This window comes from Symphalangus syndactylus, chromosome 10, assembly GCF_028878055.3.
Source record: "Symphalangus syndactylus isolate Jambi chromosome 10, NHGRI_mSymSyn1-v2.1_pri, whole genome shotgun sequence".
Lineage (NCBI taxonomy): Eukaryota > Metazoa > Chordata > Mammalia > Primates > Hylobatidae > Symphalangus > Symphalangus syndactylus.
The window spans coordinates 86,421,592-86,443,506 of record NC_072432.2 but is presented as its reverse complement, the minus strand read 5'-3'; the positions used below and the strand labels follow the sequence as shown (position 1 = coordinate 86,443,506).

Sequence of the window (21,915 nt, the reverse complement as noted above, 5' to 3'; positions counted from 1 at the left end):
TAATAGGATGGTATTTGGAGATGGGCCTCTGGGAGGCAAACAGGTCATGAGGGTGGAGCCCTCATGATAAGATTTGTACCCTTATAAAAGGAGACCCAAGAGAGCTTGCTTTCTCTATCTCCACCAAGTGAGGACACAGCCAGAAGGCAGCTATCTGCAAGGCAAAAAGAAGGTCCTCACCAAGAACCTGACCCTGCTAGCACCTTCATCTGGGACTTCCAGCCTCCGGAACTGTGAGAAATGAATTTCTGTTGTTTAAGCAACCCATGATGGATTGCGTTGTGGCAGACCAGACTAAGACACAAGCTCTTTGCAGAATCTGACAAAAGCTACTAACTCTCTTTCCAGAAAAATGCACAATCTTATAGAATTTTCCACACAGTATCAGGAAACTTTGAGATCCCTAATGAAGCCATAGACTTTCTATGCTGTCAGTAGTAGTTATAATAAAAAAAAAACCTGACATTTATTGCCTACTTGCCATATGCCAAGCATGGCCCTAGGTGTCAACTCATTTAATCCTCCCACCAACCCTCCAAGATGGGCATTCTCATCATCCCTATTTTATAGATGAGGAAAGTGAGGACAGAGAAGATTAATAATTTGCACAGGGTCCACTAGCTAATAAGCAGAAAAGCCAGCATACAAACTTGGGCAGCCTGGCTCCAGAGCTCAGCTCTTAAACAGCAAAATATGAGGCCACCCACAGAATTGAAGTTAAACATGCCAAGCAAATATGACACCCTGAATCATGCTCTGGAGAACATGTCTTCAAATTCAATTAACATTATGTACCTACCATGTGTCAGACCCATCCAAACACATAAGCTCATCCAACCCTCAAAACAGTGCTATAAGTAACTCGCCCCAAATACCCAGTTAACTGCTGTGAAAACAGGAGTCTAACCTGTCTTCTGACTTCAAGTTCAACATACCACAGCTGATTGCCTCTAAACTGGGGTGATGGTCCTGTTCTACATCACACAAGATCTCCCCATGACCAAAATCTTTGCAAGGTAACTGGTTGACATCCAATTCAATAGGTTAAATCTGTAGACCCCAAAATTTGCCCATGCTGTAAAGCAATTCAGCATTTGAGGAGATTTTCCTTTATTATTCAGCTTTGGCCTGCTGAAACATCCTGGATGGATATGTGCCTCCAAAAGTTTGTACTTGAGTTTCATACGCATAAATAGGATTATTTACATATACTGCAAATAATTGCTAAATGCTATAATACCACATTGCAATCACATGCAACACAGCCTACATAAACATGAACATGCGAGTTACATGAGAGCTCCCCTAGTACTTACAGTTTCACAGTTCAAGCATCGAGTTTCATTGGTAAGCGTTCCCTGAAAAATCTCATGGACCCAGGTGAGTTCTGGTTTATTATTTTCTGCAGGTTCGTTCATGTTGCCATTTTTTAATTTTCCATTTTGTTTTTCCTGTTTCTTCTCCTCCTGCAGGATGTCCGCAATAGTGTTTAGCAAATAATTTAAAAATTCATGAGCATCCTGCTGCATGTAGTTATCAAAGAGATCTGGAAAGGAGAAGGTGGTTATTTCAGTCTCTGGTTCTTGAAAAGCAAATGGACGTAATTAGTGTTACATGCCATACTTAATTTTTTTTTTTTTTTTTGAGACGGAGTCTCGCTGTGTCACCAGGCTAGAGTGTAGTGGCATGATCTCGGTTCACTGCAACCTCTGCCTCCTGGGTTCAAGCAATTCTCCTGCCTCAGCCTCCTGAGTAGTTGGGACTACAGGTGCGTGCCACTGCGCCCAGCTAATTTTTGTATTTTTAGTAGAGACCAGGTTCACCATGTTGGCCAGGATGGTCTTGATCTCTCGACCTTGTGATCTGCCCGCCTTGGCCCCTCAAAGTGTGGGGATTACAGGCATGAGCCACCGCACCTGGCCCATACTTCAACTTTTATACTGAAAAGATGGACAGGTATGGAATATAAATACACTCATCTCTACCAGGCAGCTTCAATGAGTAAGTTTCCAAAGAATTTTTTTAATTCATTTCCATTTTCTGCCACGCACCAAGAACAAAATTTCCCACATCTCCCTAAAGTCATCACATTTATATAAAACTACCAAAAGTTATATTTGATAAGTTCCCTGATAAAATATCAACTTTTAATATGATGTAACTACCAATGATCAATTAATTATTCATTGGGTAATTTATTCAGAGCAACTGGGGTGTCTTCCCAAAGAACATATTAAACCCTGGACCAGCCTGGAAGCAGCTTAGATGAAACACAGAAGGGAGATGAGGGATATGTGTGAGCATCATCTATCTGATAGTGTTCTGAAACCAAATACAAATGATTCCAGAAGCCTAGTGCTGCTCCCTGCCATAAGGACAAACAATCAAGAGATGAATGCAGCTGTGAACCTTCATTATTAATCACGTTCACAACTCGACAGAGTGCTGCTTCCTTCTCCACTCAAATTAGTTTTATTCTGGTATGTATAAACTGTAACTACAAAATATAGCAATCAAATTAAAAGAGACTTTATAAAACAAATGCCTGATTAACCATGCATGCCTGATGAAGGAAGGCTGAATCTAAGATAAATAGTAATTGCCATAAACAAATATCTTTATAGTCATAAAAATTGCCAGTACAAAACTTCTGGAATACATACCTAGTTTCTACTACCAATCCCCCAGAAGAAGAAGATAGAAAAACCAGAAATATCAGGACTTTTAAAAACCATATAAAGCAATCAATTTGATATCCTTCAATTACCTTAGGCAAATGAAAATCAGAGGTATTATGTTTAAAACAGCAGAGGCTCTGATTAGATAATAGGCACTTATTTTAATCACCTATGACAAGTGTATAAGCCAGTACTATTTTATTCAATTATTGCATCAACCAATTTAGGCCAATGAGTATCCCACTACAAAGGCTGCCTTGGACACTATTCTCTCTTACAATGATCCTGCCCAGAATGGAGCAAATAAAATGGTCATTCTAAATTGGAATAATCAATGTGCATTTTTAAGCATGTTTCTAACCCAGTTTTGTTTTATGTTTACTGGGCAGAGAAGAAATGTTGTTTCTTAAAAAATGACACCGAGTAGTTAACCATGCTTATGTTCCCTTTTCAAAAAAATCCTAGCTCTCCCTTTTGAGGAGATATAGAACCATCAATTCTCCTTATTTCAGAGGCTTAAATACATTATACCGCACACTACTCACCATTCTCTTTTCTCAGCCTTGAAATGAACTTCTTTGGTGGGATGACGCCAACCTTCTTCTTCTGCGTGGCAATGCTGTGGAAAAGGTCCGCCAGGCATGTCAGCAAGTTTTCCTTCTTCTTTTGCTGGGCCTTGTATGCCAACACATTCTCCCGGAATGGACGGCAGAAGTACAATGCCTGAAGCACGGAGTTACAGTAGCATGTGTTTCCAAACTGCCAAGGGACAAGAGAGATGGTTCAAGTCATCGTCTGGGGATAAGCCACCTCTGGAATAAGTGGTAAGGGTGAGAAGGTCCCCGCTCCGTGAACTGGCCCGGATGTCCCTGTATTGGAGTCCAGCTCACCATATTAGAAGACTAGTTAACTACCCTAAACACCAGTGACCATCTGATCCACAGAGAAATGAAGAAAAATGCACATCATTCCGGTGCCTCTCTAGCCCATCAAAGTCTCTAAAATGATAATAAGCACTCTGCCTCAATAAAGAGTCTAATGAGACCTGCTGGTGCTTAAAAAAAAGAGAAAGAGAAGGGAAAAAAATCTACATACTGCGGAGACCAGGAAAGCAGCTGGCTAAATAAAAGATGCACATTGCAACACATCAAAACTCCCACGACAGGGAAAATAAAAATCTGACTCAAAAAGAAATCCAGTAATTAGGAACCACTTGCTCGGCTGAAACAGCCTAAACTGAACGGGGGCTGGTTTTCATTTTTCAATATTCCAGTACTCCTGCCCACTGGCTCAGACCACATTTCCTCACTTAACCCCAAGCAACGCAGGCAAAAATATGCTGCCTCATGTCACTCTCCCAGCTTCCCACCCTCTGGACTTCTAAATGGCCCTTGATCTTGCTTCTGCCAAGGCAGCAATTGTGCCAATACAATACTACCCAAGATCCTAGCCTGCAATCACATTAGGGCCCACCAGTAACATTTTATACCTCTCACAAAGCATGGATACTGAGATTATTATTAAAGAGGGAAAACATCTCACTGATTTTCTACTGACTATAAGACCACCTCTGTAGAAGAACACAGCTGAGACTATCACTTTAGAAATTTTTGTGCACAATAAAATTTAAAGAAAAAAATTCTAAGGAAATAACTAACAAGATTAATAACACAGATTATGAAATGCTATGTAAGATTAAAATAGAACATGAACACCTTCTCAAAACTGGTTGTTGGCTTGTGTGTCGTTTACCCAAGAGCGAGACAGATGCTCTGCCATACTTAACATGACATTTCTACGTATGCTAAGATAGAAGGCTTCCTATTTTTATATTTTAATCTACTTTGACACAATTATGTAACAGGAGACAAACCTCTTTGTACAGAGAAGCTGGAACTTTCATAAATTACCATTCACAGGGAACATAAATGAAGCTATTAATAAACACAGATCCCACAATCCTTACACAAACTAGGAAATGGCCTTAATTCTTTCTTTTTTCTCTCTCTCTCCACTATCTGCATTTGTATTTTTCTTAGCCAGGGCAGAATCCCCATGCCTTGAATAATTCACCTCACAGGGCTAAGCAGAGGCCTGTGCAAAACGGCAAAACGTTTGTTTTAAAATTATAAATCAGTATTTCACCAACACAATGCCCTATATTCCAGGACTTAGCTTTCCTCCTTCCATTCTTTTCTCTCCTACTCAGTATCTCACCTTTCCCCAGACACCCTTCAGTAACGCTTGGCCCCAATTCAGTGGACAACTCCTGGGAAGGGAAAGGAACTAACATTTACCGAGTGTCCACAGTATGTCTCAGCTTCATGTCAAGGTTTTAAACAGGCGCTCTCATTTACCCTTCATTATCACCCAAAGGGTAGAAGCCATTATGACCCCCACTTTACAGACAGGGAAATGGAGGCTCAGACAGCGCAAATAACTTGCCCAAGATCACACAAGCTAGGGAGTAGCACAGGCAGAATTCAAACCGAGGTCTGTGTTACATTAAAGCCAATGTTCTTCCTATTATATCATGGGCAGCATTTACTTGCAGAGAATTATTTCCAGCTTTCCCAGTGAAAATTACTACTTACCACACCTGGGCATTGACAGACTACGTTCAGCATAATTATTCAGAAAACGAATTGTTTTTGAGTTAATATTTGATGTCACTTAACACCTACATCCCAGAGAAAAAAGGATCAAGTGAGGAAGAAAGCTCACGAGGATGGAGGGCACACCGTCTCTACCGTGTTACTACTCCGTTATCATTAACCTACCAAGGAAGCAGAGCTGCTGGGTCCAGCCTTCTACAAAGGAGGTTACTGCTGAGTGCAAAAAAAAAATAAGGCCAGGAATTCTGAGATAAAATGGTCCCAGTTTTCCCTACCAGCCTGTCCTGCTTCAGGTACATCACCAATTTACACTGTTAAAGAAACACACTGGCAATGTGCTGGTAACATTTTTAAAACACTGGTTGTACTGATGCATACTTAAACAAAGACTGGCTGAACAACTCATCCAGATGACACAGGGAGAACATATAAAAGCAGATTTGGGGCCTGGTGCAGTGGTTCACGCCTGTAATCCCCACACTTTGGGAGGCCGAAGCGGGTGGATCATCTGAGGTCTGGAGCTCTGGCCAACATGGCAAAACTCCGTCTCTACTAAAAAATTGGCTGGGCATGGTGGCGCATGCCTGTAATCCCAGCTACTCGGGAGGCTGAGGTAGGAGATCGCTTGAGCACAGGAGGTGGAGGTTGCAGTGAGCTAAGATTGTGCCATTGCACTCCAACCTGAGCGACAGAGCAAGATTCTGTCTCAAAAAAAAAAAAAAAAAATCAGATTTGGCTACAAAGACTAATGAAATTATTATGAAAGTTATGTGTGCAAAGCAAATTCCTTAAAGCATAGGGCGGAAAATGTAAATTTGACCCAAAATGCAATAATTAAATGTTTTTTGCTGGGACAACTCATACTTTCAAAAATAGGTTAGGTTGCTTTCTCCCCAACATTGGCATTCTACTAACTAAGGAGCATGACCAATCATTTAAAAATTGGTAGTGATAAAAATGCACTTAAAGTGGAGTTGCTTCATATACCCTAAAACATTTGATGAAAATAATACATTTTACATACTTACATTGACCAATCCGAAATAGTGTTCATTGATTGGAAACTGCTCTGGACCAATGTCTTTTTCCAGAGCAGAGGCATTGGTGCCCTAAAAGAGAGAAATAGCAAAAGTTCTGTTGCATGTAAAATAGACAAAAAGTAAAACCATACTTAAAAGAGTCTACGATTGAGACAAGCATCTCCCCTGGTCAACACGGTATTTGGTGATGTTTGTGCTGACGGAAAATGTGTCAGAAGTAAAGCAGAAGAGTAGTTAATAATGTCAGCCTTATTCTTCTCCTCATTCAACTTATTCATCCCCTCAAACCTACTCTACTTGACTTCAATTTTCTATTTAGAAAAGAAAGTTTGAGACAGGCAAACGAACAATCGCCAAGAACTTCTGAATAAAACACGGGCATTTCAAACAGCTACAGCAGCTTTTGTAATATTTGATGGCATACAGAATCATATTACCACTATCAAAGTCAATGTCTTCATTTTAATAAAGATTTACTGAGCACCCACTAAGCCAGACACACTGTTCTCTAGGTCTGGGCATGGATAACAGAACAGTGAGCTAAACACACAATGCCTGCTCTCATGGATTTCACATTTTAGCAGATGAAGACAGACTGAAAGGAAAGTGTTTTGGAGAGTTTATTTAAAAATAATAGTGCAGGGTCTGGGTGCAGTGTCTCATGCCTGTAATCCCAGCACTTTGGGAGGCCGAGGCGAGCGGATCACTTGAGGTCAGGAGTTTGAAACCAGCCTAGCCAACATGGTAAAATCCCATCTCTACCAAAAATACAAAAATTAGCCAGGTGTGGTGGCAGGCATCTGTAATCCCAGCTACTCCGGAGGCTGAGACATGGGAACTGCTTGAACCCGGGGGCTGGAGGTTGCAGTGAGCCAAGATTGTGCCGCTGCACTCCAGCCTGGGTACAGAATGAGACTCCATTGGAAAGGGAAGGCAAGAGAAGGGGAAGGGGAAGGGGAAGAAGGGGAAAGAGCGGTAAGTGAGGTAAGTACTATTACTATCCCCATTGCAGGTACAAGGAACTTAAGACTCAGAAGCATTTAAGAATCCACCCAAGGTCCATTGTAAGTGGTAGAGCTAGGATTTGAACCCAAGAGGCAGACTTGAGAGTCCACACATAAGCAAATGCTGTACAGAGCAATTCTACTATTAAACCTTTTGTTGAGCCCCACTAAGGGTCAGTTACTGGCAAATGATTATTATCACTCCCTAAAACCTGAATGAGTCTTCTAGGATTAGGAAAAGTGACCCATGTTCAGTCCAATAAGGTAAGTAGTTTGGGAAGCAGGTAAAATAAGGCTCCATTTGTACCACGGACTCTATCATCATTCTAGAGAAGGCTCTGTCTACCTTCACAGGCCATCATGGAAGACCAACACCTCACAGAAACTCAAGACTTGAGAGACAGGTATTTTTAAATGAATAAGAAAAAAGTTTTGGCCGGACATGGTGGCTCACACCTGTAATTCCAGCACTTTGGGAGGCCGAGGTGGGCAGATCCCTTGAGCCTCAGTGGTTCGAGACCAGCCTGGGCAACATGGTGAAATCTTGTCTCTACAAAAAATGTAAAACTTAGCAAGAGTGGTAGCACAAACCTGTAGTGCCAGCTACTCAAGAGGCTGAGGTGGAAGGAGCCTGGGGAGGTAGAGGCTGTGCAGTGAGCTGTGATGGCACCACTGCACTCCAGCCTGGGCAACAGAGTGATACCCTGTCTCAAGAAAGAAAAGAAAGGAAAAGAAAAGAAAAGAGAAAAGAAAGACAGAGAGAGAGAGAGAGAGAGAGAAAGAAAGAAAGAAAGAAAGAAAGAAAGAAAGAAAGAAAGAAAGAAAGAAAGAAAGAAAGAAAAAGAAAGGTAAGTTACATTTTTAAAAATTGATTTGCTGCTACTACTTATTTTGGACTCACAACTGGCATCTCCTCTCACAGAAAGAAATGACCAAAACGTAACTGAGAACTAGTCGAAATGGCCACTTGTCCCTAAGCAAACATTAAATGCAAAACGACCCTCCTCAGTCCACAGAACTACGGTAGAAATGGCACACAGCCTCCCCTCATCATAACATCCTTCAAATTCCACTTGTCTCCTAGGTCCTTAATACTGTTCCACCAAACTAGTAACTCCCTTTACCTGTCATCTGAGACGTAAGAGTTCAAGGATCATTTGCATCTAGGATAGTTTCCATGTCTTTTCATTAGTACGGGGGAGTCTGGGAGTGCTCACTGCCTTCACAATAATGTGACACTATATACAAGGCTGAATTTTTGAAATAACACATCAAATTATGGTAGGACTTTTTGGTATAGACAAAAATCACTAAAATTTTTCAATAAAGTTATATCTCAAGCATAAATCAATGTAAATAATGCATATTAAATATAACCCCATAGCCATTTTTCAAGCAAAATTAGGATACATTGCTTAGAGCCCAGGAGGAATGTCAGATATAAAAGTACAGCACACGGAGAGAGATACCATTAAATCTTTCTTTACGATGTAGGAACATATTCAAGTTATGGAAATTCTTAAGTTTGGTTTTTTTGGGAGGCAGGAACCTGGAGGTGATGACTCATACTAAGGATGGCAACCCAGGGGTCAGTGTTCAAGAGACATATGCTGAAGACAGAGGCCTGGCCCACTCAGGCAGGAGGCTGAGTGTACCACAGCACAGCACAGCACAGCACAGCGAAAAATCAAAGTGAGCGCTCTGTGCTTTCAGTGAAATCTGGCTCTACTCTAAGGCCAACACTTCCTCACCACCCCTCAGGCTGAGCTTGCTTGGATCGGGAAGGGTCATGAGGAGAAGCTGGCTGGGCCCTGATCCTTGGCACTGCTTCTAGACCATGACACCCTCATCCTCGTGTAAAAACATTTCCCTGTCTTTTTTTTTTTTTTTTTTTGAGACGCAGTCTCACTGTGTCCCCAGGCTGAAGTGCACTGGCTTGATCTTGGCTCACGGCAACCTCCACCCACTGGGTTCAAACAATTCTCCTGGTCCGGGCGCGGTGGCTCACGCCTGTAATCCCAGCACTTTGGGATGCTGAGGTGGGCAGATTGCCTGAGGTCAGGAGTTTGGTCAGGAGTTTGAGATCAGCCTGGCCAACATGATGAAACCCTGTCTCTACTAAAAATACAAAAATTGACTGGTCGTGGTGGCAGGCGCCTGTAATCCCAGCTACTCAGGAGGCTGAGGCAGGAGAATCACTTGAACCCAGGAGGCGGAGGTTGCAGTGAGCTGAGTTCACGCCATTGCACTCCAGCCTGGGCGACAAGAGCGAGACTTCGTCTCAAAAAAAAAAAAAAAAAAAAATTCTCCTTCCTCAGCCACCTGAGTAGCTGGGATTACAGGCATTCGCCACCATGCCCAGCTAATTTTTGTATTTTTACTAGAGATGGGGTTTCACCATGTTGGCCAGGCTGGTCTCAAACTCCTGACCTCAAGTGATCCACCTGCCTTGGCCTCCCAAAGTGCTGGGATTACAGGCGTGAGCGACCACGCCCAGCCAAAACATCTCCCTTTCTGAGGTCTATGCCTCCCACCACTGTGAAGCTCCTTCCTTGACCCTTGTCTTGGCTGACCTGACTCATGGAAGACCTACAATTATACTACAACTCTTGGTATCATCCCAGGTGATTTCAACACCCATGTGGATGGATGAGCCATCCCACGCATGCTCTCGCAGCAACTTGATGTCCTATTTTTCAATTGTCTTTTATTTCACTCCACTTTTTAAAATTCCATTCCACTTCAGCTACCCCTCCCATAGACACCCTGGATCTGGCCATCACCCTGAAATCCTCAAATGCAGCTGCCCACAGTCTACCCAAACTCAGCTGTCAGCTGGCTGCTTCTACTTCTTTTTTTTTTTTTTTTTTGCCTCCTTATACCCTCTAGGCAATGTTACCACTGGCTTCTTTTAAGCCCACCATCACAGCCACACCTACATCTCTCCAGAACCTATAGTCCTCTACTTTCTCATTCAGCTTTCAGTCTATGGATAACGGACCCAGCTGCTCTTCTAAATAGCCCTCACCCTGCCCTTTGGCCATACCATCTGGCAAGAAAGCCAAGCCAGTGTAAACCAAACATTTTCCTCTCTGAACATACACCCAGACAAATGTGCAATGCTAGAGGGAAAAAAAGTCAAACAACCAAGCTGACTAGATTCACTGGAATGCCCCCATTTCAAGTGGCTCACAACAGGTCCCACATTCCAGGGTTTCTCCAGTGCATTCGCTCTCCACTCCACAGTGCTCACTTTCAACGGTCCCCAAGCTCCTCAAAACCTCGCCATCCCCTTGACCCTTCTCACTGGCCTTCCACTCAACAGAAAAAAAAACATTAACTATTAGACAGGGACTCCCCCAACTTCCTACATGCCTCTTTCTTGCTAATGACAGAGAGGTCTCTCCTATCCAAGGGCAATCTCTCCTCCTCTATCAGATCCTTCCCATCAGCATTTAAACATGCTTCAGCATCTCCCATATCAAAAATACACACACCCACACTGCCCCAAACATCACCTCCAGTTACCAGCTCCTCCCCACTTCCCCCTCAGAGCTAAACTTTCTTAAACAACTGTTTATTCTGAAACATTTATGGATGAATCAGATGATTTCTGAGATGGGTTTCAACCAATCTGGTGGTGAGGTGGGGAGAAGTGAGGGTGGGGGATAAAGCTGTGTTGTTGAAGTTGAGTGATGGGTGTATAGGGGCTCACTGTGCTGTTTATTTTTCACGTAGATGTATATAAGCAGAATAGTAGTCCCCCTAACCTCCATAACTAGAGAATACATGACCTGACATGGCAAAAGGAAATTCAGGCTGTAGATGGAATTAATTTGGTAACCCAGTGACCTTACAATAGAGAGATTGCCCTGGATTCTCCAGGTAGGCCCAATGGGATCAATCACAAGAGTCCTTCCAAGTGAGAGACAGAAGCAGAAGAAATCAGAGTGAGGCAATGTGTGAGGTCTCAGCTCACCCTCGCTGGCTTTGAAGATGCAGGAAGAGGCCAGAGGCAAGCAAGGCAGGCAGTCTTTGGAAACCAGGAAAGGCAAGGAAATGGGTCTCCTTACAGCCTCCCAGAAGAGCACAGCCTGGTACCACCTTGATTTTAGCCCGGTGAGACCCATTTCAGACTTCTGACCTCCAGAACTGTAAGATCATAAATGTATATTGTTTAAGACACTAAGTTGGCCAGGCGCTCACTCCTGTAATCCTAGCACTTCGGGAAGCCAAGGCAGGCGGATCACAAGGTCAGGAGTTCAAGACCAGCCTGGCCAATACAGTGAAACCCCATCTCTAGTAAAAATACAAAAATTAGCCAGGCATGATAGCAGGCACCTGTAGTCCCAGCTACTCGGGAGGCTGAGGCAGGAGAATCGCTTGAACCCGGGAAGCGGAGGTTGCAGTGAGCCAAGATGGTGCCACTGCACTCTAGCCTGGGTGACAGAGTGAGAATCTGTCTCAAAAAAAAAAAAAAAAAGACACTAAGTTAATGGTAATTTGTTACAGCAATAATAGTAAATTAATACAAAATGTCTCAGGTGTTCCATAATAAAATCTTTTTTTTTTTTCTTTTTTATGAGACAGGGTCTCACTCTATTGCCCAGACTGCAGTGCACTGGTGTGATCTTGGCTCACTGCAGCCTTGACCTCCCAGGCTCAAGCGATCCTCCCACCTCAGCCTTCCAAGTAGCTGGGACTACAGGTGCATACCCCGACACCCAGATAATATTTGTACTTTTTGTAGGGACAGGGTTTTCCATGTTGCTCAGGCTGGTCTCAAACTCCTGGGCTCAAGCGACCTGCCCACCTTGGCCTCCTAAAGTGCTGGGATAACAGGTATGAGCCACTGCACCCAGCTGCCTAATAAAATCTTAAGACTTGTCTCTACTTCCTTATCTCCAAATCACTCCTCGAAAAGCCCCTTCTGGGCTCTACCCTCACTTCATCAACTGTTGAGCTTCAAATCTGGCAAACTCCATGGCACTTTTACATGGCTGGCTTTTTCCAAGGGCTGTCTGGGGCCCTCCACCCTCTCCCAGGCCCAGGCAGGAACCACTCACATGGCTTCAATCAGCTGCTACATGCCAACCATTTCCAACTCTTTCTCGGCAGCCTGGACACCTCATTTCTGAGCTCCAGGCTGAATGAATACTGGCAAATCCACTTACTTGTCTTACAGGATCTCAAAATCAATTTAACTAAAACTAGATTTTTCACTTATCTGGTGTTTCCCTGCGCAGAAAAGAACAATACCCTCCTCTTCTTGGCTCATGCCAGAAACCTACGGGTCACACCGACATCGTCCTCTGCACTCTCCGCCCATCCATCACTGTCCTATTGCCTCACCCTCATTAAATCTCTCAATCCCGTGTGCTTCTCTCTTACTCTACTGCCACCAGCTAGGCCAGACTACCAGATCTCTCATCGGAATTACAACCACATCCTGAATGGCCTCTACCGCCCATTTTACCTACCTCTAACGCCACTGTCAACGCTGCAAAAATTGCATATGAAGCTGCTTAAAATCCTCCAGTGACCTTCACTGCTGTTTCCAACCTCATCTCTTGCCCCTCATCCCCTGTTCCAATGGCCCTCCTGCTGTTCTCTGGTACCTCAAATGCCCCCTGCTTACCATCTGAGTGCTCCTCCTTCCCTGCTTCTTCAGACGCCTGTGTCCCAGCATCCTGCAAGGCCAGTTTAAAGGTCAGCTCCCAGGAGAATTCTACACTGGCACCCCTAGGTTAAGTCAGCCTCTGTGACAGAGAGAATACTGCCCCTCCCAAAGGTGTCCAGGCCCTAATCCCTAGAACCCATGACGACGTTACCTTATGTGGCAAAAGGGACTTTGCAGATATGATTAAATAATTAAGAACCTTGAGATGGGGAGATTATCTTGGATTATCCCAGGAGACACAGTGTAATTACAAGTGACTTCAAGAGAGGGAGGAAGGAGGGTCAGAATCAGTGATGGGACATGACAACAGATATAGAGGTCAGACGGAGAGACTGAAGATGCCATGCTGCTGGCCTTGAAGACAGAAGAAGGAGTCATGAGCCAACAGATGCAGGCAGCCTCTACAAACTAGAAAAGGCAAGGAAATAGATTCTCCCCTAGAGCCTCTGGAAGGTGTACAGCCCTGCTGCCCCTGGATTTTAAGGCTTGTGACCTCCAGAACTCTAAGAAAATATATTTTTGTCTTTTTAAGCTACTAAGTTTGTGGCAATTTTTACAGCAGCAATAGGAAAGTAATATATCCCTCCCCAAGCTCCACTCCCCACACTAATAGCATCCTGTATGTCTCCCTTATATGTTCCAGTTATTATTTATATAATTAGTAACATCTGTCCAATGCCCTAAATTATATATATAATATATATAATTTTATATATTTTTTTTGTAAAAAAAATATATATATTGCTCATGGGAGCAAAGAATGTGTCTGACCTGCCCAATACTGCGTTCTCAGTGGCTAGCACGTAGTAGCCCCACAATACCTGCTGCATGGACTGATGGCTGGATGAATGCATGCATGGACAGGGACGGGTAGGGCTGTCTGGGTAGCTTCCACGTGCATGATAATTTGGAAACATATGTTCATGCTCTCCCTATGTACTGTTCAGTGAGGCATAAGCAGTACCCTTCACCACTTCCCCATTCTCCCTTCCCTTTTATAGACACATACTCTAAGAATTGGTTTCCACGGATACAGAATGTCACTGATATTGACATTTGGAACCAAACTCTTACTTCACATGCTAGCATTTTTCATTGGTAACATGAATCTTTGTGCATCCTTAACAGACTTAGGGCTTAAATATGTTAAATATAAATGTTTGCATAATAAAAGAATACAGACATGATGGCGAATGTTTCATGAGATGATGATGATAATTGCTTACAGATAAATAAAGCAGTAGCATCAAAGTTTTAAATGACCATATCCTTCAACCCTGCAATTTGACTCTTTTTATTCTACTACATTTTCACAGAAGTGGAAAAAGAGATAGAGGCTGTAAAAAGACCCAAATAAAATAAGTGTGGCTTAAACAAGATGAAAATTTATTTTTCTCTCATGTAAGTATGCAAGAGGATGCAGCGTGGGCCTGATACAGCCGCTCTGCGGTGTTGAGGACTCAGGGTCCTTTTATCTTGTTGCGCTCTCATCCTCAAGAGCCAGTTTCCATCTTTGGAACCAATATGGCTACTCTAGCTCCTACCACCAAATGACCTCTGCCAGGGAGAAGCAGAAAAAAAAAAATGGGAAAGGACTGATCCTCCTCTTTCAAGGATGCTCCTGGAAGCTGCACACATTACTTTTGCTCACAATCCTGCTAGCTAGAATCTAATCTAGTCATATGGCCACACCTAGCTGCAAGGGAGCTTGGCAAAGGTGGTCTTTACCTGGGCAGCCATGACCAGGTAAAATGTCTCTAGAAATGAAAAGTGAATTTTTTTTTTTCAGACAGGTTCTCACTCTGTCGCCCAGGTTGGAGTGCAGTGGTGCTAACAGGGTTCACTGCAGCCTCAACCTTTCAGGCTCAAGTGATCCTCCCACCTCAGCCCCACGAGTAGCTGGTACTACAGGCATGTGCTACCATGCCTGGGTTTTTTTTTTTTTCTTTGGTAGAGTCAGGGTCTTGCCATGTTGTCCAGGCTGGTCTCAAAATTCCTTGGCTCAAACAATCCTTTCCCCTTGACCTCCTAAAGTGCTGGGATTACTAGTGTGAGCCATTGTGCCTGGCTGAAAAATGAATACTGAGGGGAAAATCAGTAGTCATATCCCTGCAGCAAGGTTTGTAACAGGAAAAAAAAAAAAAAAAGGAAGTGACTTGAATTGGGTAAATAATTATAGTAATCCATATGATAGAATACCACGTAGCTAATTTAAAAAGTAAAGTTACCCTACGGGTACTGCTATGAAAATGTGCCTAAGATACAATAAGTAAAAACATGTTACAGAGTAACCACGTGTGATCGCTTCTCGGCCTTTTGGCTAAGATCAAGTGCAGAGTAACAACGTGTTGTATAGGACAATACTGTAAATGTGGTTCATTCCATCAACAGACACTGAGCCCTGCGATGTGTCTGGCTCTATTCTACATCTGAGGGACACAAGGTAAACAAGACCAGGCCACTGTATTCAACATCTACATTTAATGGAAATTCCTGAAAGAAGACTTGAGAGATTATAACAGTGGTCTCCAGCATCAGGGAGTAGGCCTAGAAGAAGAGGAGGTCAAGAAGGGGCTTTTCTTATTATCTTCTTAACTCTTCGAATTTTTACTATGAGCATATATTATTTTTTATTAAAATTTTAGGCCAGGCTCATGGCTGTAATCCCAGCAGTTTGGGAGGCCAAGGTGAGTGGATCACCTAAGGTCGGGAGTTCGAGACCAGCCTGACCAACATGGAGAAACTCCATCTCTACTAAAAAAAAAAAAAATACAAAATTATCCAGGCATGGTGGCGCATGCCTGTAGTCCCAGCTACTCAGGAGGCTGAGGCAGGAGAATTGCCTGAAGCTGGGAGACAGAGGTTGCAATGAGCCAAGATCGTGCCATTGCACTCCAGCCTGAGCAATAAGAGCAAAACTCCATCTCAAAAAAAAAAAAAAAAAAAAATTTAACAAATTTTTTAAAATGTAATAAAAGTTTAGTAAACAAATGTCCTGCAGACCAGTTGCCTAAGGCCCTCAGCAAATACCTCAGAGCTGTATTTGGCCTTTTTTTTTTTTTTTTACCACTATGAAATGCCTTTGATTTCAGTCATTTTACCTCTCTGTGGCCTTAGCTTCCTGGCTGAGAGGTTGGGCTGCTGATTTCCAGCCTGACTTTTCCTCAGGGCAGCAGAGAGAATGAAGCAAAACTGGGAATGTTATCAGCACTGTATAAATTGTAAAGTATGTTACAAACCCAAGAGACTGCAATTCTATTGCTAGCACCCTGCACAAGACACAAAAGGCAATGAGGGGCACTGAAAAATAATTGTTATATGACCAGATGGTGAACAAAGTACCTATCTAGGGGGGTAAATCACAGGGTCTGGAAGCATAAGAAACATAGGGTTCTTATTTCCATCAGTAAAAAATGTAGTAACCTTTGAAAAACAGTGCAGCCAACTTTATTAAAAATAGCATCTGAGCTGGGACAAGTTCCAACAAGACTATAATGTTAGCTCCTCAAAGCACCTCTGAAAGCAATGCTATGACTGCCAAAGGGTGCTACCAAAACACAAACAACAACAACAACAAAATCCCAGGAAGGATGAGTCATAAATGCATAAGAAGGATAAAGAAAGAAATGTTTTGAAGCAATTTACAAGGAAAACAAGTTAGAATTTCTTCCTTGGTCAGGGGGTAAAGGATGAAGATGGCCTTGCCTAGAAAGAGGAAATAATCAGAACGATGGCATTAAAAGGTCTGGAAAAACCAATGAGAACACTGTCAAAATATGGAAGAGACTAAAACAAAAACACAGAGACCAGGAAGCATCCTTGGAGAAGAGCCAGACCATGCCACAGATTAAAAAACGAGGGCCCAGAGAAGTAAACTTACTTGCCCAAGATCTTTCTTTTTTTTTTTTTATTATTATACTTTAAGTTTTAGGGTACATGTGCACAATGTGCAGGTTTGTTACATATGTATACATGTGCCATGTTGGTGTGCTGCACCCATTAACTCGTCATTTAGCATTAGGTATATCTCCTAATGCTGTCCCTCCCCCCTCCCCCCACCCCACAACAGTCCTCCGAGTGTGATGTTTCCCTTCTTGTGTCCATGTGTTCTCATTGTTCAATTCCCACCTATGAGTGAGAACATGCGGTGTTTGGTTTTTTGTTCTTGCGATAGTTTACTGAGAATGATGATTTCCAGTTTCATCCATGTCCCTAAAAAGGACATGAACTCATTATTTTTTATGGCTGCATAGTATTCCATGGTATATATGTGCCACATTTTCTTAATCCAGTCTATCGTTGTTGGACATTTGGGTTGGTTCCAAGCCTTTGCTATTGTGAATAGTGCCGCAATAAACATACATGTGCATGTCTCTTTATAGCAGCATGATTTATAGTCCTTTGAGTATATACCCAGTAATGGGATGGCTGGGTCAAATGGTATTTCTCTTTCTAAGGCAGCTCATTTATCTGCATCCTAGGACATGCAGCCTTTCTTTCAAGTTTGTACAAGGAAGGGACACAAGAAAGGCCAAAGATAACATGTAATGATTTCTAAGTACATAGAGAATAAGTCATTAATTATAGACCATAAATTAAAGTAGATGACAGGAGAGGTGAACATTGCTGCTAAAACCACATTTGTAGATCTATGGTTCAAAAGGCTACTCTCCTTATCAACTATACTTTCAAAGTACAAAGCACATAAAGGACCTATTTTCAAAAGGACTAGTGTTCCCAGAATTCTGATGACAAAGATCATTCCTATAGTCTTAGGAAGAAAGTGAAGCAAAAATGAAGTGACTCAGCCCAAGATCTCAGGATGAGTCAGAAGACACCTGACAGAATTCAAGGGTGATTACAGAGGAATTATGGCTGCCGATGCCTCTGATGTAATTAATAATAATAGAGAACTCATACATAGCATAGACTGTGTACAATCACTGTTCTAGGGATTTTACTTGTATTTCATTCATTTTAATCTTCATAATAACTCTATGAGGCAGATGCTGCTACTGGCCTTATTTTAAAGATAAGAAAACTGAGAGGGCAGGGAACTATTCAAGTTCACACAGCTACTAAGTACTGGAATTGGGTTTGAACTTGAACAATCTGGCTCCAGTGTGTGTGCCCCCAACTACTACATAATATTGACTCTCAGGGAGGCAGTCTCCTTGGAACCACAGAACTGAAAGAACTGAAGAAACCGAAGAGGTCACAAAGTTGTTGGGAGAACCCCCTTCCTTCTGAAGCACCCCTTAAAATTTTCTAGAATGAGAACACACAAGTCCTTTTCCGTGGAATCTCTACAGAGTACTGGCAACTCGTTTAGAGAAAACATAAAATTGAGGTTGGGAGTCAGAGGAGACATGAGATGTAGTTAAGAGGAAAGCAGATTTTTTTTTTTCAAAAATCATTTCAAGGACTGTGGACCTTTTATCTAGCCAAATAACAAAAACAAATAATGTCAACTTTTAAAACGCTAAAAGAGAAAACCGTACCAAAAAGCAAATTTGAGTTCTAGAGAGTAAACCATTCTACACCTAATAATGAAATAATGTGCAATCTTTACTAAATACTTGGATAGATACTGACAATAATATAACAAAAACAATGGAAAAGGGAGAGAGAGAAAGTGCATATGCAGAACAAAATGTGTTAATATATTAATATAGTTTATCTCTTGGTAACATAGCTTATCTCTTGGATTACTGCAGGGAGAGGGGTGGGGGAGGAGAGAACTGGCAATGAATTAAATAGAGGAAAGAAATTATTTATTTTAATCCAAAGAAAGCTGCAGAATATCTGTTATGCCTTTAAAAGATACGAACCCACAGACCAGCCTGGAGCACCCTCCATCTCCTCCTCTGGCTGCCTCTCCTCATCATTTGGTTTCAATGTCACTTCTTCAAAGCTACCTTCCCTGACCCTTCCCACTCATAGAATCCTGTCTGTTCCTCCACAGCCCTTAGCACAATCTGTAACATCATAATTGTAATTATTTAACAACTGTCTTCCCACTAGACCACAGGTCTGCAAATTACAGCCCATGGGCAGAATATGACCCACCAATTGTTGTCATAAATAAAGTTTCACTGCAACACAGCCATGATCATTCATTTACTTATGGCAACTACTTTCACAATATTAAGAGCAGAATTGCATAGCTGTGATAGACACACTACAGCCCACAAAGCCTAAAACACTTACTGTCCAGATATTTACAGAAAAGCTTACCAACCCCTGTACTAGGCCATAAACTTTATAAGGGCAGCAATTAGGTCTGATTCATTTGCCAGCACCTAGTAGAATGTCTGGTTGTATAGAAGGCACTTGATAAATTTGCTTACTGAATAAACTTGGGAAGCAGGGGGAAAGTCAGCAGTAGGTGCCACTCATTCAGAGAACTTCACATCTACATATTCGTTTAACCTTGCCTGCCAACCAAGGCAGATTACTCTTAATATCCCCATTCTACACATGAAAAAAATGTAGGGAACCTGCCCAAGCTCACTCAGCCAATAAGAGCAGATCTGGGATTCAAACATACGTAAATTCGGTTCCGGAGTCTGAGCTCTGGACCACAAGCCAGGAGAGAAGATATTTTCATTCACATTCTCAGTAATTCTTTAGCTACAGATGTAAGGCTTGGGCAGACAGCCAGAACTGTCTCTGAGTATGTCCACTTTGGCTGCTGGCTGTCACACATTACCTAACCACCGGGCACTTACCCAGAGTGGCTACGAATGCCTGACCTGTTTAGTTAGCAACATGTCACCACGGAGCCCCTGTCCCACTGAGCAATACTGAATGTGACTCTCTCTGCCAAATAAATCACTGATGGATACTCATTATGCCCATGTCATAGCTGAAGGAAATGAGGTTAACTAACTTGCCAAGGTCAAGTGTTAGCATGAGGCAGAGGTAAGTGGTGAACCTATGATCTTAACACCATTATTCTACAACCCTGGCTCCTGTTTCAACAGCCCATTCCTCTCCAGGCTTCAACAGGGAAAGCAATCATGAACAAGAAGGCAGTCAAGGGGCATTTTCATCCCACAGCATGACAACATGTCACTTCTATGTCTTATGTCAGGAGTCCCCAACCCCCAGGTACAGTTCTGTGACCTGTTAGGAACCAGGCGGCACAGCAGGTGAGCAGGCATTACCACCTGAGCTCTACCTCCGGTCAGATCAGCAATAGTATTAGATTCTCATAGGAGAGTGAACTCTATTGTGAACTGCGCATCAGAGGGATCTAGGTTGCATACTCCTTCTAAGAGTGTAATGCCGATAATCTGAGGTGGAACGTTCATCCCAAAACCATCCCCAGCTCTGCCCAGGTTTGTGGAAAAATTATCTTCTACAAAACCTGTCCCTGGTGCCAAAAAGTTTGGGGACCGCTATCTTACATGATATTGAATTAAAAAAAAAAAACCTGAAAAAAACTTGGCCGGGCGCAGTGGCTCACGCCTGTAATCCCAGCACTTTGGGAGGCCGAGGCAGGCGGATCATGAGGTCAGGAGTTTGAGACCAGCCTAACCAACATGGTGACACCCCGTCTCTACCAAAAATACAAAAAATTAGCCGGGCATGGTGGCACGCACCTGTAAGCCAAGCTACTAAGGAGGCTGAGGCAGGAGAATCGCTTGAACCCAGGAGGCGGAGGTTGCAGTGAACTGACATCGTGCCATTGCACTCCAGCCTGGGGGACAGAGAGGGACTCCATCTCAAAAAAACAACAACAAAAATTAGCCGGACATGGTGGCATGCGCCTATAATCCCATGTACTCGGGAGGCTGAGGCAGGAGAATAGCTTGAACCCGGGAGGCAGAAGTTGCAGTGAGCTGAGATTGCGCCACTGCACTCCAGCCTGTGAGGTGAAGACAGACTCCATCTCAAAAAAACAAACAAACAAACAAACAAAAAAAAACAAAACGAAAACCTCAACATGACTTCATTTAATAATTGTACACAGAAGCCAAAACATCTCCACTGAAGAAAGCTGACCTGGGATTGACTACATGACCATCCCAAGTCATTCTAGCAAGGAGCATTAAAGAACATCTAGAAAGAAGCTATGGCTGGCAAAACAATTCTCCATGTATTTAGAGATAACAAAATGAAGTCCTCATGCAAAACTAAAACTTCAAGTCAAAAGCAGAACAAAGAATCTTGAGACCATGCCTGTTTTCTAGCTGCAGGTGGAAGACAAGGAAATAGCCACTCATGTCACTGAACTCAGTGAGCTAGAAGCAAGAACCTCATTTTCAATCCAATCTTTCTACAAAGCCACCAAGATGCTGCCTGAATTATCATGTCCCCTAAGCTCCTACTTTACCCACAAATACACCTCCCATCTGTTCCCAGAAAGGCAGCAGAGGAGGCTGGGGTCCTTGCAAAATCCTAAGTCAAAGAGGCCTTGATATGGTTTGGCTCTGTGTCCCCACCCAAATCTCATCTAGAATTGCAATTCCCACAATTCTGGGGGCCTGGTGGGAGGTGAATGGATCACTGGGGTGGTCTTTCCCCTTGCTGTTCTCATGATAGTGAGTTCTCACAAGATCAGGTTGTTTGAAAGTGTGTGGCACTTTCCCTTTCTCTCTCTTGCTCTCTCCTGCTCCACCATGGTAAGATGTGCCTGCTTTCCCTACACCGTCTGCCATGATTTTAAGTCTCCTGAAGCCTCCCAGTCATGCTTCCTGTTAAGCCTTTGGAACTGTTAGTCAATTAAACCTCTTTTTTTCATAAATTACACAGTCTCAGGTAGTTCTTTATAGCAGTGTGAGAATGGACTGATATAGGCCTGCTCTGCAAATTTTATTAATAGGGTGATTTCATCCTCCCATCTTCTCATCCAAGCTCAAGGTCTTCATCAGTGAAAATCGCAACACCTGC

The 21,915-nt window shown here is 42.8% G+C and overlaps 1 protein-coding gene across 3 annotated transcripts in view; it reads right to left on the bottom strand.

Annotated features, from left to right (window-relative positions):
- Window positions 1–21,915, bottom strand: part of USP46 (ubiquitin specific peptidase 46) — a 69,378-nt gene that overhangs the window by 35,707 nt on the left and 11,756 nt on the right. For 2 of the 3 annotated variants that reach the window (XM_055294741.2, XM_055294742.2), the window contains exons 2-4: window positions 6,322–6,402; window positions 3,224–3,437; window positions 1,317–1,546 (exon numbers count right to left, since the gene is read on the bottom strand). In XM_055294741.2, coding sequence (XP_055150716.1) covers window positions 1,317–1,546; window positions 3,224–3,437; window positions 6,322–6,402 — 525 coding nt within the window. The remainder of the gene's footprint in view (window positions 1–1,316; window positions 1,547–3,223; window positions 3,438–6,321; window positions 6,403–21,915) is intronic. The other variant, XM_055294743.2, reaches the window with a different exon arrangement.